This window comes from Seriola aureovittata, chromosome 9 (genome assembly GCF_021018895.1).
Source record: "Seriola aureovittata isolate HTS-2021-v1 ecotype China chromosome 9, ASM2101889v1, whole genome shotgun sequence".
In the NCBI taxonomy this organism is placed as follows: domain Eukaryota; kingdom Metazoa; phylum Chordata; class Actinopteri; order Carangiformes; family Carangidae; genus Seriola; species Seriola aureovittata.
In genome coordinates this window covers 2523063-2536388 of record NC_079372.1, presented here as the reverse complement: position 1 = coordinate 2536388, position 13326 = coordinate 2523063, and the positions used below count along the sequence as shown (strand labels likewise).

Sequence of the window (13326 nt, the reverse complement as noted above, 5' to 3'; positions counted from 1 at the left end):
GGGGGGGGGGTTGTAGCTTGAACCTCCCAGTGCACAGGGTATTGCGCATTTCAAATTGGTAGAAAATTGCAATCAGCAATGAAGCTGCAGGACAGCAGATATGTGTCCAACAGTCCAAAATACAAATGGTAAACATCAGGATCCAATGTCAGCACATCATAGCCAAAGAGCTACTTTACAGACTTACCATTTTGCATTGACAGTCACACAGGGAGAAATCTATCGTAGAAGAGGACAAGATACCAATCTCTTCACTGACAGTATCAGAAAATAGACCAGAATGCAGTGCAGCCTCAAGACGCTGTGTTATGAATAAGGGATGTGACTCTCTCTCTCTTTTGCTCATACTGACAACAACATCTGTCATAATCATTACAGTTCTCCACACCTGCATGAGAGAACCAAGGAGAATAAGCTTGATACTGTATGGCGGATGATGCATGATGGGTATTTGTTTAGCCACCATCAATAATTTGTAATGCCAGCAGGTAAAACCACACTGATGAAAATGTTTGTGATTAAGGGGAGACACAAAAATAACCACTGGTTTCCAATATTAGAGTCATTTCATACATGATATCCAACATCTGATATCTGACATGAACTGATCACGTAAAAGTCAATGTAAAATCACCTCCTGTAAACTGACACAAGCTTCAAAATCAGGCCACTATAAGACAATATTTGACCGTAAAACTAGTTGTAAAAGACTTGATGTAAGCAGGGAAACTTCAGAAATTCCAGAGAAAGGATTTGAAATAAGATTATTTGTCTTTAAAGTGTGACAGATGTTAGAATTATTGCACTTCCTCACTGTAGAAACATAGTTTTTGCAGTGAAGACTACGCCCGTCGTTCCAATACTTAAGACTGGTCTGCTTCTTGAAATAAACAAAGCCAAGTGGTTTTCTCTTAATAGATGTTAGGGATATGAGTGTGACAGCCACTGTTTTTTTTTGTTTTTTTATCATCTCTAGCCCAAAACTAGATCATTGATCTTACAAAGTGCAAAATGGTGCTTGGCAAGATTTTATTAGATAAGAAAAAAAGGCATAATCATCCTAAAATAAGACATTATGACTCTCTTGAATTGTTAACACTCGCTTTTAGGTTTTATTTTTCTCAAGGTGTTCAGTGAAATGTTGGAAACAAGTGTCAAAAATAGATGTAGATGAAAGAGACAGACAGAAAATGAGAACAAATTAAAAATCCCAGATTGATTATGTGTCTAAAGAAGGATTTTTTTTTTTTTTCCTGTAGCAGCGGTACTGAAGGAAAATTACCCAGTGAGCAGAGTTCTGTTTTATTGTTCTCTCGTTCGAGATATGTTGAGCCATCTTTATTCTTTTCAGTCTTTCGGTTTCATTGATATTTTATCTTCCTCTGTCAGCCTTCCACTGTATAAGTTCACTAACATGATTCGCGTACAATATGAGGGGAAAATAAAGAAAGAAATGAAAAATATGCCCCTTGTTCTCCTGGTTGATTGCATGCTGCTGCGAGCTGTTGTGTGTCATCACTCTTTCCTCTGTATGAATACATGTGAATTTTCCTGGAGATTATTTAGCCTTCTTTTTTTTTTTCTATTTTGTCATTCCATTAGCTCTACCTTCAGTTTATTCTATTTTCACTTCAAAGGCTTGGGTGGAACAGATGTCGTTTCAAATGCCTGTCTTCTGCCTCATTGCCTAAAAGTGAGGGATGATTATTTTTTAATGAAACCAGGCGTACTCACACAAAAAAATGAATATTACCTGTAAGCTGTGAAATAGACAAGCAATACTTTCACATCACCCTGAATGGGGACATCCATTCATTTCCGCACACCACAAAAGCCATTTTGAAGTTTTTCTTTAGCTGCCAAATGTGCTCCTGGACCTTGAATTTTGATTAGTTAATTTCATGCTGTGTGGAATACAGTGTGTTGTTTGGCAAATGCTTAGCTGAAACAATGCAATTTTCAAAGGCAGTCATTTCCTGTTTTCCATTTGACAGTTAAAGGGGAAAACATGTCTGTTGCTTAATCCTGTGATAAGTATGCATTAGATGGATGTGAACGTCTTTAAATGTCCTCAAGTTGCTTTTTTGATACTCGCACAGGGACAAATCTTTTTCATGGTTTGTTCTCCCCCCCGCTGAGTTTTAACACTGAAACCCAGGATCAGTGGATTATGAAAGAGAACATTCAAAGCTGTTTAAAATTTCTAGAATGCAACCTGATGAAATAGGAACTTGACCTTGGAGATGGGCTTTCTTTGCCAAAAAAAAAAAAGAAAGAGGTTCACTCTCACTTCACTCAAAGCCCGTAACAACATTTAGGTAACTCTCCATAACTCCTCAACCATAAATAGGCCACATAAATATCCTTCATTTCGCATAATACCAGTGTATATCATTACATAGTCAGTATGTCATTATCTCTTCTATTATATGGATGGAAATTGGATTGTTTTTTCCTGCTTTTATAGCAACCAAGAAATCAGGTTAACTGATGTTCCACTGATCCTAATGGCAACATCAAACCGTCACTTCTTTCTCGCTGTCCTCCCTCAGCTGCACCTCTTACCTCTCTTTCTCCTTATCTCTGTCTCTCTCTCTCTTTCTCTCTCTCACTCTCTCACTCCCCACTCCCTTCCTCTCCCTCTTTCTCCCGTGCTTGATGTGTTCTCTCCTCAGCAAAGAAGGCAATTTCCATATAGAATCACAACCAGGATCAGGTGACCTGGATTTGACTCCCCGTCAAAGCCCTGCACGGAAAATGAAAATGTATTCATGTGTATTGGATCGAGTACATTGCAGAGATGTGAGCAGTTTTTTTGCCTCCTGAAAATGTAGTGAGGTTGCAGTGTGTTGTTGTTGTTGACAAACCAACTGAGCACACCCTATGAAAAATATAGATTTAATCCTTTTTTTATGGTTTTCTCAGAAAAGTGGAATTGAATTCTTTGTGATCTACATGAAAGAGACTAAATAAAGACTGAAAGAAAATCAGAAAAAAATATATATATGTGAAACTGAGTGAAACTGCTACCAGAGATTTTAATTAGCCCAGGACTCTCTACCCCCTAACCCATGTTTGGCCAGTTTCTCCTGAACCACACCTCCCCACACCCCCACTGCCGTCTTGTTAGTCTTCATTTACCCATGTCTGTAAATTGATCTGTTTTCTCTTCTCAGAACAAGCCGTGGCTGCTCTTCACAGAACTCTGCTGCTCTCACTCTTTCTCCAGCGTCTTTCCAATCTTCTGTTTGTCTATTTTATTGATGCTCAGTGTCCTATGCACAGTGGTTAATGCTATGGGTTTTTTATATATTGTATTATATATTGTACATATTAACCTCAAAAAAATTTAGAGTAGCTTATCCTTTCATCCATGTGCCAATAAATACACTGCGTAGTGAAGGACTCCTCGCTCTTCTCTCTGTAGTAGCTGCACCAAAATTCATCAACTGATTTATGACCAGCGATGTCTTTCTCTCTCTCTTCTTCTCCATCTCTCTCTCTGCCTCCAGATAAGCAGTGAGAAGCGGGCCTCAGCTGAAATGATGAAGCCCAAACCCAAACCTCAAAAGAAGAAGAAGAAGAAGGACCCCAACGAGCCACAGAAACCCGTGTCGGCCTACGCGTTGTTCTTCAGAGACACCCAGGCGGCCATCAAGGGCCAAAACCCCAATGCCACCTTCGGGGACGTCTCCAAGATTGTGGCCTCCATGTGGGACAGCCTAGGAGAGGAACAGAAGCAGGTACAAAATATGGAAGATGTGAAACAATGAGACAGGGAAGCACACGGGAATCTCTAAGAGATGCAGTGAAAATCGGTAACGAATTGATGAATGCAACACATTTTAGCACAAATGTTCACAAATACAACACTGTGTACAAACTTTTACATATATTTCCACACAAAGGAACAAGTGCATATGCACATGCACAGTCACTGACACAACCACCCACCCATACAGTACAGTCACATTTTGTTCCCACCAGTAGATGGCATTATGTGCTGTGTAATTACCAGAACATTGCTGTGAGATACAGCTCACCTTAATGAGCTAGTTCTTCTCTTTCTAAAGATAATCCATCCGTTTATCCCCACTCCCCTGACTCTCATTAAAATGATTTTCTTTCTAAATTTAATTCTAGCTGAAGGAAGGAGGGAAAGGGTGGGGGAGTATTCTGTGCAACAATAGCTGTAAAACACTCTGAGACTAACAAAGTTGGACGTATTACAGGAAAGAAACGGTCAATATGGGAAAAATATAAACACACCTGGGGAGATTTTAGGATTCGAGGACTGATATGTTATGCAGTGGGTAAATACACTCTTACCCTTGTGCTGCAAGGGTAAACAATCAGATGTGAACACGCACACAGACACACAAACCCTAGCTGTTGTTCTGCTTGTTTCCAACTGTCACAAAAAGCAGGCATCTTCTCAGTTTTTTCTTAGCTCTGCAGTGTCCATCAAAACTAAAAAAGGTTTTCTAAAAATGTAGCAGAAAAAGTGAAAATCTTCTTATTCGTCAAAGCAAAACTCCCACAAAGCTCCAGGCTCAGGTACAGTCCACACCTCCTGTGTCCCTCCAGCCTCCATACCTGATGCCTCCACACCATGCATCTTCATTGGCCCTCTGACAAGCAGGGATGTGTGAAGTTCTCATTTCCACTCTCTTTATTTATATCTCTCGCCTGCTATTTTGATCCTGCCTAGAATACAGAATTAGTGACCCCCCCCCCCCCCACCCCCTTCACTATCGTCTCGTCCTTGGATTTAGCTGAAGGGCATCTCGGCTATCCAGGAAGAACAGTCCATTGTTTTTGTTGCTATTTAATGTCATCTCCAGCTCAGCAGCCATAGTTAGGAAATGCTAATGATGACAGTTGTAGGAGGTCATGATGTTTTGCCTTATGGGTATTCAGCACCAAGAAAAATCACAGCTGTTAGCTTCTTGTGCTATTAGCACTTCTCTTGGGAAGAGCAAGGTTTACTTTTTTAAGAAAGTCTACTGTGCATTAAAAAGCACTACTGCACATTTTCCAAACAGTTTCTTGTAGAGCTTCAGTGCAGTAGCATGTACATTAAGCGCTCTTAAGGGCTGGTAAATGAACCTCAGTGCCTTTTTGGAACTGACTGAAACATGTCCATATCACCAAGTGTCAAAAATTACATAATAAAAGCAAAAGCACTGGATTTCTGATCAAACTCTAATCGTATTTACTTATTCTTTGAAAAGATATTTCCTAAAAAAAGGTTCTGGTGGAAAAATATTTCTCAGAAAAGGAAAGGTACTGATTGATCCAAACCAATTCTCGACACGATTATTACTTCTTGTTTTGCATAATAGACATGATTCTGCCTGTAGCCCTCATAGCTAATAGCCCTATTTTCAGACACTCTGCCACATCCTACACAAACGCACTCAAATTTATATACGTGGCTTATAGACTAAAAAATATCTGCGTGCAAACACACATTCAAATATGAATATGCAATCATGAACCCACATTCTTTATGCAACCGCATAATTCAAACACAGCTGCAGCAGCAGTTACTGTAGTTGTGTGATATTAGAAGTTCGTACATGAAAATATGGAGGACAGTTTCAAACAAAACTCATGCACCGGCAGGGAGCACATCCTAATGTGCCAAATGACAACAACCATTCTGGAGTATCACTAATGTCAGTATGCTGATAGGAGTGTTATTGTGGAGCTAAAGGATGGTGGAGGGGGGGGGTGGGGGTGGGGTGGAGAGAGAGAGAGAAGTTCCAGTTCATTTCTCGAGGTGGATTGGAATGGAAATGATGTGTTGCTACAACAGAGGGAGACACATTGAGATGAGAGAGTATTAGTGCTGTGATGAGGAAATAGAGGTGTTCTGTGCCATTGGCTCTGATGGAAAGGGAAACATTAAGGACATGTGTGTGTGAGTGCACATGTGTGTGTGCAGGATGTGTTTAAGAAAGTGTTAGAGTGAGCTAAAAACAAAAAAAAGCATATTTAGAGATGTGTGTCTGCCTGTTTATGAGCATGTCAACCTCTCCTCTCACCCGAAGCTTCTTGTTTTGATTTGTTTGTTTTTTTTCCTTCACAGGGGTACAAGAGGAAAACCGAGGCCGCTAAGAAAGAGTACCTGAAAGCCTTGGCCGCGTACCGAGCCAGTCTGGTTTCCAAGGTAACGCATATGACACACAGGCCCTGCCTAAGACTGATGAGAGATTGGATGGAAAATCCCTGCTAATGGGCTGGGTGGGGCTTCCTTGGGACGAGGTGGCGGTGTTAGTGGTGGCGGTGGTGGCCATATTTGGAACAATAATACCTGATTTCCATAGGGTGCAGATGTTGGGGGTTGGGGATTGTAGTTGGTATGGTGATAGAGGGTTGGGGGAGGGGTCAGCCAATCAGAACACATAAGCATATGGCCATAACATCTATGAGAGATGGAGGACAGAAAATGATGTGCTATATATACATGTTATCAGGTTTATGTCTGTTTTATGTGTAACTTTAGAAAACAGAGAGAATCTAGGATGTGTCGTACACTAACCTGTGTCATCACCAGTTTCCTCCATCTCATCATCTACAACAGAAAGTGCGTCCAAATCAAACAATCATTGGCTTTGCTGCCGTTTCCACCCCTAACACCATCCTGCTAATTCAGATCCATGACATCCTTTTTCGCCCAGTGAATGATGGTGTCTTGTATACACCAGCGTAGTAGCACAGAGAAGACAGAAAGCCAAAGAGGAGGGCTGTGGATTGCATTGTTTAGTGCCGTCTTACATTAACAACACACAATGTAGTGTGGGGAAGATTCCTTTTGTCATTCCATTTGTTCTGCAGGCAAACAGCCTCATTTCTCTGCCTGGGGTCCTGCATACATGTGTGTGTGTGAGTGTGTGTGTGTGCGCGTGTGTCCCTCTGCTTTTCCCATCTATCTGTCAAGGTGTCTATTGATCATTACCTCGGCCCCAGCTCTATTCATACAAATGGGCTCCATTACCTTCTAATCAACACTGATGGCTGGAGATGAGCAATCTGACAGTTCATCATAGAAGCCTGGAGAGGGTGGGGCAGGGTGGAGTTGGAGGTGGGGTATTTTGTGGGTGCTGCACCTGCTCAGAATGATACCATCCAGAATGACAAAAGTCAAGTTTGGTTGATTTGGGTGTTTTTTCTTTAAAGCACTGCAGCCCTTTTCAACCTGAAACCTGTCTCCCCATCTGTCAGCCCGTCTACGTGTGTGTGCCTGTGAAGTGTTGCAAAATGAATAGTGAGAGCTGTCAGACCAAGGATAGACAGAAAATTAAATATATAGAGCCTCGTTACACAGTGCGCATCAATATGCTGAAAAAGATTTGCTGTTGGGAGGTTCGAGTGTCAACTGTCCTGTTAAAACTTTACTGGACAGCCACACCTGCTGTGAAGCAGCTGATCAGAGTTTAGATAGAATCGACCATCAAGGAGAGAGGATCATAATGTGTAAAATCATTTCCCGTTAGCTTTGTGTAGCATAAATAAAGCCTGGGAATGGGGAAACAGCAGGACTGGTTCTGTCACTCTTCTCAGCTAAGCATATTTCCCAAACTGTTCCTTTAAATTCTTGTTTGTGAGTCCAACTAAAAGTAAAGATAAGGAAGTAGTTCCCTGAATGTCCCTGCAGCTTCCAGCCATATAATGAGACCCAGACTGACAAATGACGCAGATAGATACACGATAAAGGGCTGAGGTTTTGTCTTAAGTGTAATGGATGCTGCTATTACTAAAATGAGAGAGGAGATGTGTTGTGATCAGAGCTTGATGAATGATGATAAATGAGTTGTTGTGATGTTTTGATGGTTTCAGGTTGCAGATTACATGTCATTAATAGAGAGCTTGTTGTCTTATTAAAATGATGCACTTTTCATTCACAGACGTACAATGACCCTGAACCAAAAAGTGCCCAGCAGACCAGCCAGCCCTCCCACCTGCTTCCTCCCAAGCAGCCCCTGTACAGCGTGCCCCCCCAGCCCTCCTCACCCTACCTGGGCCCGCCGGGCTCCTTCCCCCTGTCGGACCTCCAGAGCTACGCTGGGCCGCCCCGTCACACCCTGGCCCAGACCCTCAGCCAATCCCAGATGCTGCCGCCCAGCATGAGTGCCTCTCCCCCAGCACCCTTCCAGATTAGCCCGCCTCTGCACCCCCATGCCCAGCTCTCCCTGCACCAGAGCTCCCTGCTCAACCAGCCAATCCGCATGCAGCAGTCGCAGCCAATCATCTCACACCAAATGGGGCTCCAGGCACCTCTGCATTCCCCTCCTCTCAGCCAACAGGTTGGTCTAACCATTATTCAAATCTGTGAAATCAAACAACACACACATCGAGACATCATCACCTGCATTTACATCAGTAATTAACTTTTTTTTTTTTTTTTTTTTAAAGCATAGAATTTTGAATTTAGTATTGTCTATTGTTTTCACCACTTGCTTCAATTTTCCAAATGGGAAAATTCTCAATTCACTCTCATTGTATAGGTTATAACAGGCCTCAGTCATTCTTTTAGCATATATGCATGAAAAAGAGCAACACTGATTTACTCTTTTTCTTTTCTTTTTTTTTCACCCTCGTTGTAGCAAAGCAACTATTCTCTTCCCTCTGAGACTTTAATGTCTCCAGTCCAACAGGGGGCTGTCATGTCATCAAAAGATATGTGATCTTTAGATCCTTTTTTAACCAAGCAATGAGAGTAAATGGGGAGAGAAAAACAGTGCTATCCCTGTTTCCCACTCTCAGTAGAAACTGATAAAGACCGCTGACAGTTTTTGTCCTCATACTGTAGTAGGTTCAGCTGACTCTAATAGCTGGCCATCGCAAAGCTATGACAATATAACCTCTTCTCCTCTCTTGTCCCCTCTACAGGGATTCTCCCACATTCAGGCTGATTACCAGAACAGTGTCGGGGGCTCACAGTCTCCAGGGGCCCCTAACCCAGTGCACGGCCAGAACCCAGACTGGGACAGCGAGTACTGCAACAGGGACTGTGGACCCAACCACTGCGGGTGAGCTCATCACATCAGTCACTATATTGTGTTAGGGTAGTGGTGGATGTTGTGTAATAGAACACAAGAAGAAGACATTAACCACAGGAAGGTGGTGAAAACTTGAATGCTTCGTTGTTGAGTAGTTGTCTGACAGTTACTTATTTTCCAAATGAGCTGCCCTAAACCACTTCACTCTCACACTCAGACTGCATTAATCATAAACTGCGATTTCCCTGCTAAAGCAAAGCATCTCCTTGAAATTGAAATGAGTAATGCAGCAGTAGAACAATGCTATTACCGAGCTTGGAAAAAGTGTGACATCCAATTAAGTTTCTCTGTGTTTTGCTTAGCACACATTGCCTTATTGAATCAAGCTATTAAAGCAGGTACAAGAGGAACATTGTTTTGTCTCACACCTGAAACGTGGTGTTGCTATTCCAGGAGGCAGAGGAGCTGAAAGTCAGTATCTCCTGTATTTAGAGCTGATTCATCTGTATGTCAAATAGGATCACGCCTGGGTCAAATCACGTTTGACGCTCTTTGAAGTATACTGAGTCTTTGCTTAAACCCTCTCCCTCAGTGTCAGATCATTGTAGTTTGGTGTTTTGGAGGGTACTGAATTATTTCCAGTGTGCCAGTAAAGATAACTGGAGAGCAGACTTTGTATTTGACATTTCAAGTACCAAGTGATCTGCAAATTTTGACTTTTGTATTTGTCTTCATGCTTATTGATGCATGTTGTCTGTCGGCAGCTTTTATGTTTGTTTTGGAGCCAGGCCTTCCTTGAAAAAGATTTCATAGTCTCGCTGGGATTTCATGGTGGAATACAGAAATACATGTAGTCAGAATATCATTGCATTCACATGTATCCATATATTCAGACATACATTAATACATGTTTTTTCTTCCTCAGCAGTGGCATGGGAGCCCGGGACAAGCCTCTCTACCTCACTTGAAGTTGAAAGACCTCCAAATGTCAGACTCCAGGGAGCTTTCCAACATAACAACAACGTCATTGATGTATCTGCTTCAACATCATTTTTGTTTTTCCTTTTTTTTTCTGATGGATTTTGAAAATCCCAAAGACTGCTACAGTAACTTCACCTATTTGCCAAGCACTTAGATCGGCCAGAAGCCTGAGGCACTTCTCTTGCTTTTTTTTTTTTTTTTCCTTATCAGTGAACTTTCCATTTTTTTGCGGGGGCAGTGAGCTTTAAGCTCATGCCAACATACTGGAAATGAAGACCAAAAGAAAACGTCTTCTCATCTTGTTTTGAATTTTTTAAAGATGCTTTTTTTTCCCCTCTTCACTCCATTACTCTGTGTTTGCCATGGACTGCCCTGATTGGGGAGATGAAATGCTCTAAGCAGACTCGAGCGTAGGGGTCTTGGGTAGAAAAGCTAATGCAGGAAACTAGGATATAGTCACCTCAGCAGGGGTGGATATACTTCAGGACTGACTGGAGCACCCTGACTGAGTAAAAGCAAAGAAAAATTTTAATGAAGATAGTCACAAACACATAAGACATTTGTAAATCATCCTTGCCCCTAGTAAAGGACTCCCTCATCTCCTTTATTTGTCACAGAGTGATTGTAAATATCACCAAAATGGATCCCTCTTATGTGTGTATTTAGCTGCAGTCCCTTGCTTTCATTTTTTTTTTTTTTCCCGTTAAACATTCTTTTTGTTTGGTTTTGTGATTTTCGTGCAGGCGGATTCAGTGAGGGAATACACACACTAAAACTTGTGTTGAAACTGTGTTCACTGGTCTCGTTTCTCTGCAGTCGAAAGAGAAACGCAAAGACTGAAAAACGCTCCATTTCCTCCTTAAAGTGGCGGAGCTCTGATAGAGAGTGTCACTCTCTACACACGGCCTCAGGACGTTACAAAACTGTAGAGGTCAAAGATTGAAACCTCTCCTTTTAGCTCCTCCTCCTCCTGGTCAATAAGGACCGCCCTCCCCACCTGTAACCCCACCCAACACCCCTTAGTCCTCACACCACTTGTACAGGTGAATAAAAAAAAGTTGCTAAATGTGAAATGTTACTAAAGAAAAAAAAAACATAACAGTGGGTTTTAAAGTTTTTGACTAGTTTTATTAGGTGTTTTAGAATTGTGTTGAACTCATCTTTATCATTTTTTGTGAAGAAAAAAAATCTTAAGATATTTTGTTTTTTCACTGTAGCAGGATTTGCGTTTCAGAGGAACGGTGATGGGGGTAGATATTATAATTTTTTTGTGTATAAACCTGCCAAATGTACTTCTTTAATTTGTAAAGCCAGTGATAAGAGAACCCATTTTGTTTTGTTGAATATCATGTTTTACAATATGGTCATTCTATTTAATTTGGTTGCAGGTTTCACATCTATTTATGAATGATATGAAGTAACATTTTGGCTTAATTTCATCAGGGTGCATTATTATTATTATTATTATTATTATTATTATTATTATTATTATTGCTCAAACAACATGATTATTAGAATAATAAATATTTTTTCAGAAATTTTCGTTGGTGCAATACCAGTGTACCAGCATTAGATTCATTTTGTGTCACAGATATTTCTTTTGTTTTCTTTTGTCTGTAATAAAAATGTTTAAAGTGGAGAAGTGGACGTGCACGTCTCTACTTATTTGGATTGTGTGGCTGTGGTTTACATTACTGAGTCTCAACACATTCATTAGTAATTTGATGCGTAGCACCTGATAGCTGCAGGAGCCTATAAACATAACTTTGCATTCCCCCTGCATGTGTCTGAGGTTAATTAGGAGAATTATCTTTGATGTTGCAGAAGTTAATGTGACTGCGGTCATGTGGCTCATTAGGTGAGAAGTTTAGGCTTCCTGGTGTACATTCACTCAATGAACTTTAACCTTTTCACAGATTTTCCTTTCTTTCTTTTTCTTTTTTCCTTTTTTTTTTTTTTTTTTTTAAATCCAGACATGATTAATATAGTAAATCAAGCAATATTTTTCTGCCCGCTGGCCATGTTTTTTGGCAGTGGTGTGATGATGAAACGCGGTTGATGCAGCAGTACACAGTCTTTCAGAGAACTACCTGAGGAGAAAAAAAGGACTGCCTTTTACTTACGAATTTCACAGTTGGATTAAAGGTAGAATAGAAATGGAATCTATCATCCCTCCCCCTCAGCTCTCTCTCTCCTTCTCTCTCTCCTCTCTCTCTCTCTCTCTCTCTCTCCCTCTCTCTCTCCATGATCATGATGATGATGATGACGCAGTGCCCCCTAGAGATGATTCAGAAAACTCACCAAAACCCCTCCAGTTCTCCTGTACTCAGACTGAAGACACTCAGTTCTTTGCAGTTTAATGACTTCAGTTAGACTCACTGTGAAGTGTTTTGATGATAATAGAGGAGATCAAGGGACCATCATTAACACTACCCAGTTGCCCTTGTGCAAGGCTTTCAACCCATAACTGTGGTTTTAGGGCAGCTGAGCTTCCACATGTGAATGTGTGAACAGGGCAGTCTTGGAAAAGAAATAGGGAAGTAGTCTGGTTTAATAAATGTAAAAACTGAAATAAAATAATATGAGAAGAACTCCACTATAAAATGAAGGATTAACAGCAGATATGATAACACCATTAACTATGGGCACAACTATTATTATTTTCACCGTTACAATCAACAATCAGCAGTGTATACTGCTGTCCATGGTCTCTCTCTCTCTCTCTCTCTCCTCCCCCACCCCCTCTTTGTCCTCTCAAACCCAACAACCCCCCACCCCCCACACACCCACCCCCAGTTCGGTTAGAGATTTCTTCCTGTTAAAAGGGAGTTTTTCAGCCCCCATGTCGCCATGTGCTGCTCTTTGTGGGAACTGTTGGGTTTCTCCCTATAATAAAGTCAGATCTCGACCCTGTAACATGCCGTGAGATAATGTAGATTATGATTTGGTGCTATAAAAAAAGAAGAGAAAAAAAAACTCAAGAGCACCGGAGAAGTTACATCATGTGAACTGACTACCCTTTAAATGGAAAGGAGCAAATGATAGATTTTATACTGCACCTCGCTTTAAAGACAGATGTTGTATAATGTTTTACATATAAACACTATTGTGTTTCATTTCAAATGTATGACAGCAGGACCTCACTACTCCTATTGATGTTCCTCTATCTCCATCTGCTGGCTATGTCTGGTAAGTCTCTTGTTCTACGTCAAAAACAATTAAACATTTGCTCTTCATACTTTTTTTCAGAACTATAAAACAATAATTAGATACATGATAGGGAAACACATACTATTTCCTGTTGAGTCTAATGAATCCCCAAACCGAGGAGTGTCCT

At 41.0% G+C, this 13326-nt stretch overlaps 1 protein-coding gene across 2 annotated transcripts in view; it reads left to right on the top strand.

Annotated features, from left to right (window-relative positions):
- Nucleotides 1-10190, top strand: part of LOC130175345 (thymocyte selection-associated high mobility group box protein TOX-like) — a 76703-nt gene extending 66513 nt beyond the window's left edge. For both annotated transcript variants that reach the window (XM_056385786.1, XM_056385787.1), the window contains 5 exons: nt 3513-3743; nt 6095-6175; nt 7914-8312; nt 8899-9038; nt 9934-10190. In XM_056385786.1, the coding sequence (XP_056241761.1) occupies nt 3513-3743; nt 6095-6175; nt 7914-8312; nt 8899-9038; nt 9934-9976 (894 nt within the window). In that variant the 3' untranslated portion in view covers nt 9977-10190. The remainder of the gene's footprint in view (nt 1-3512; nt 3744-6094; nt 6176-7913; nt 8313-8898; nt 9039-9933) is intronic.
- Nucleotides 10191-13326: the final 3136 nt, after the last annotated feature.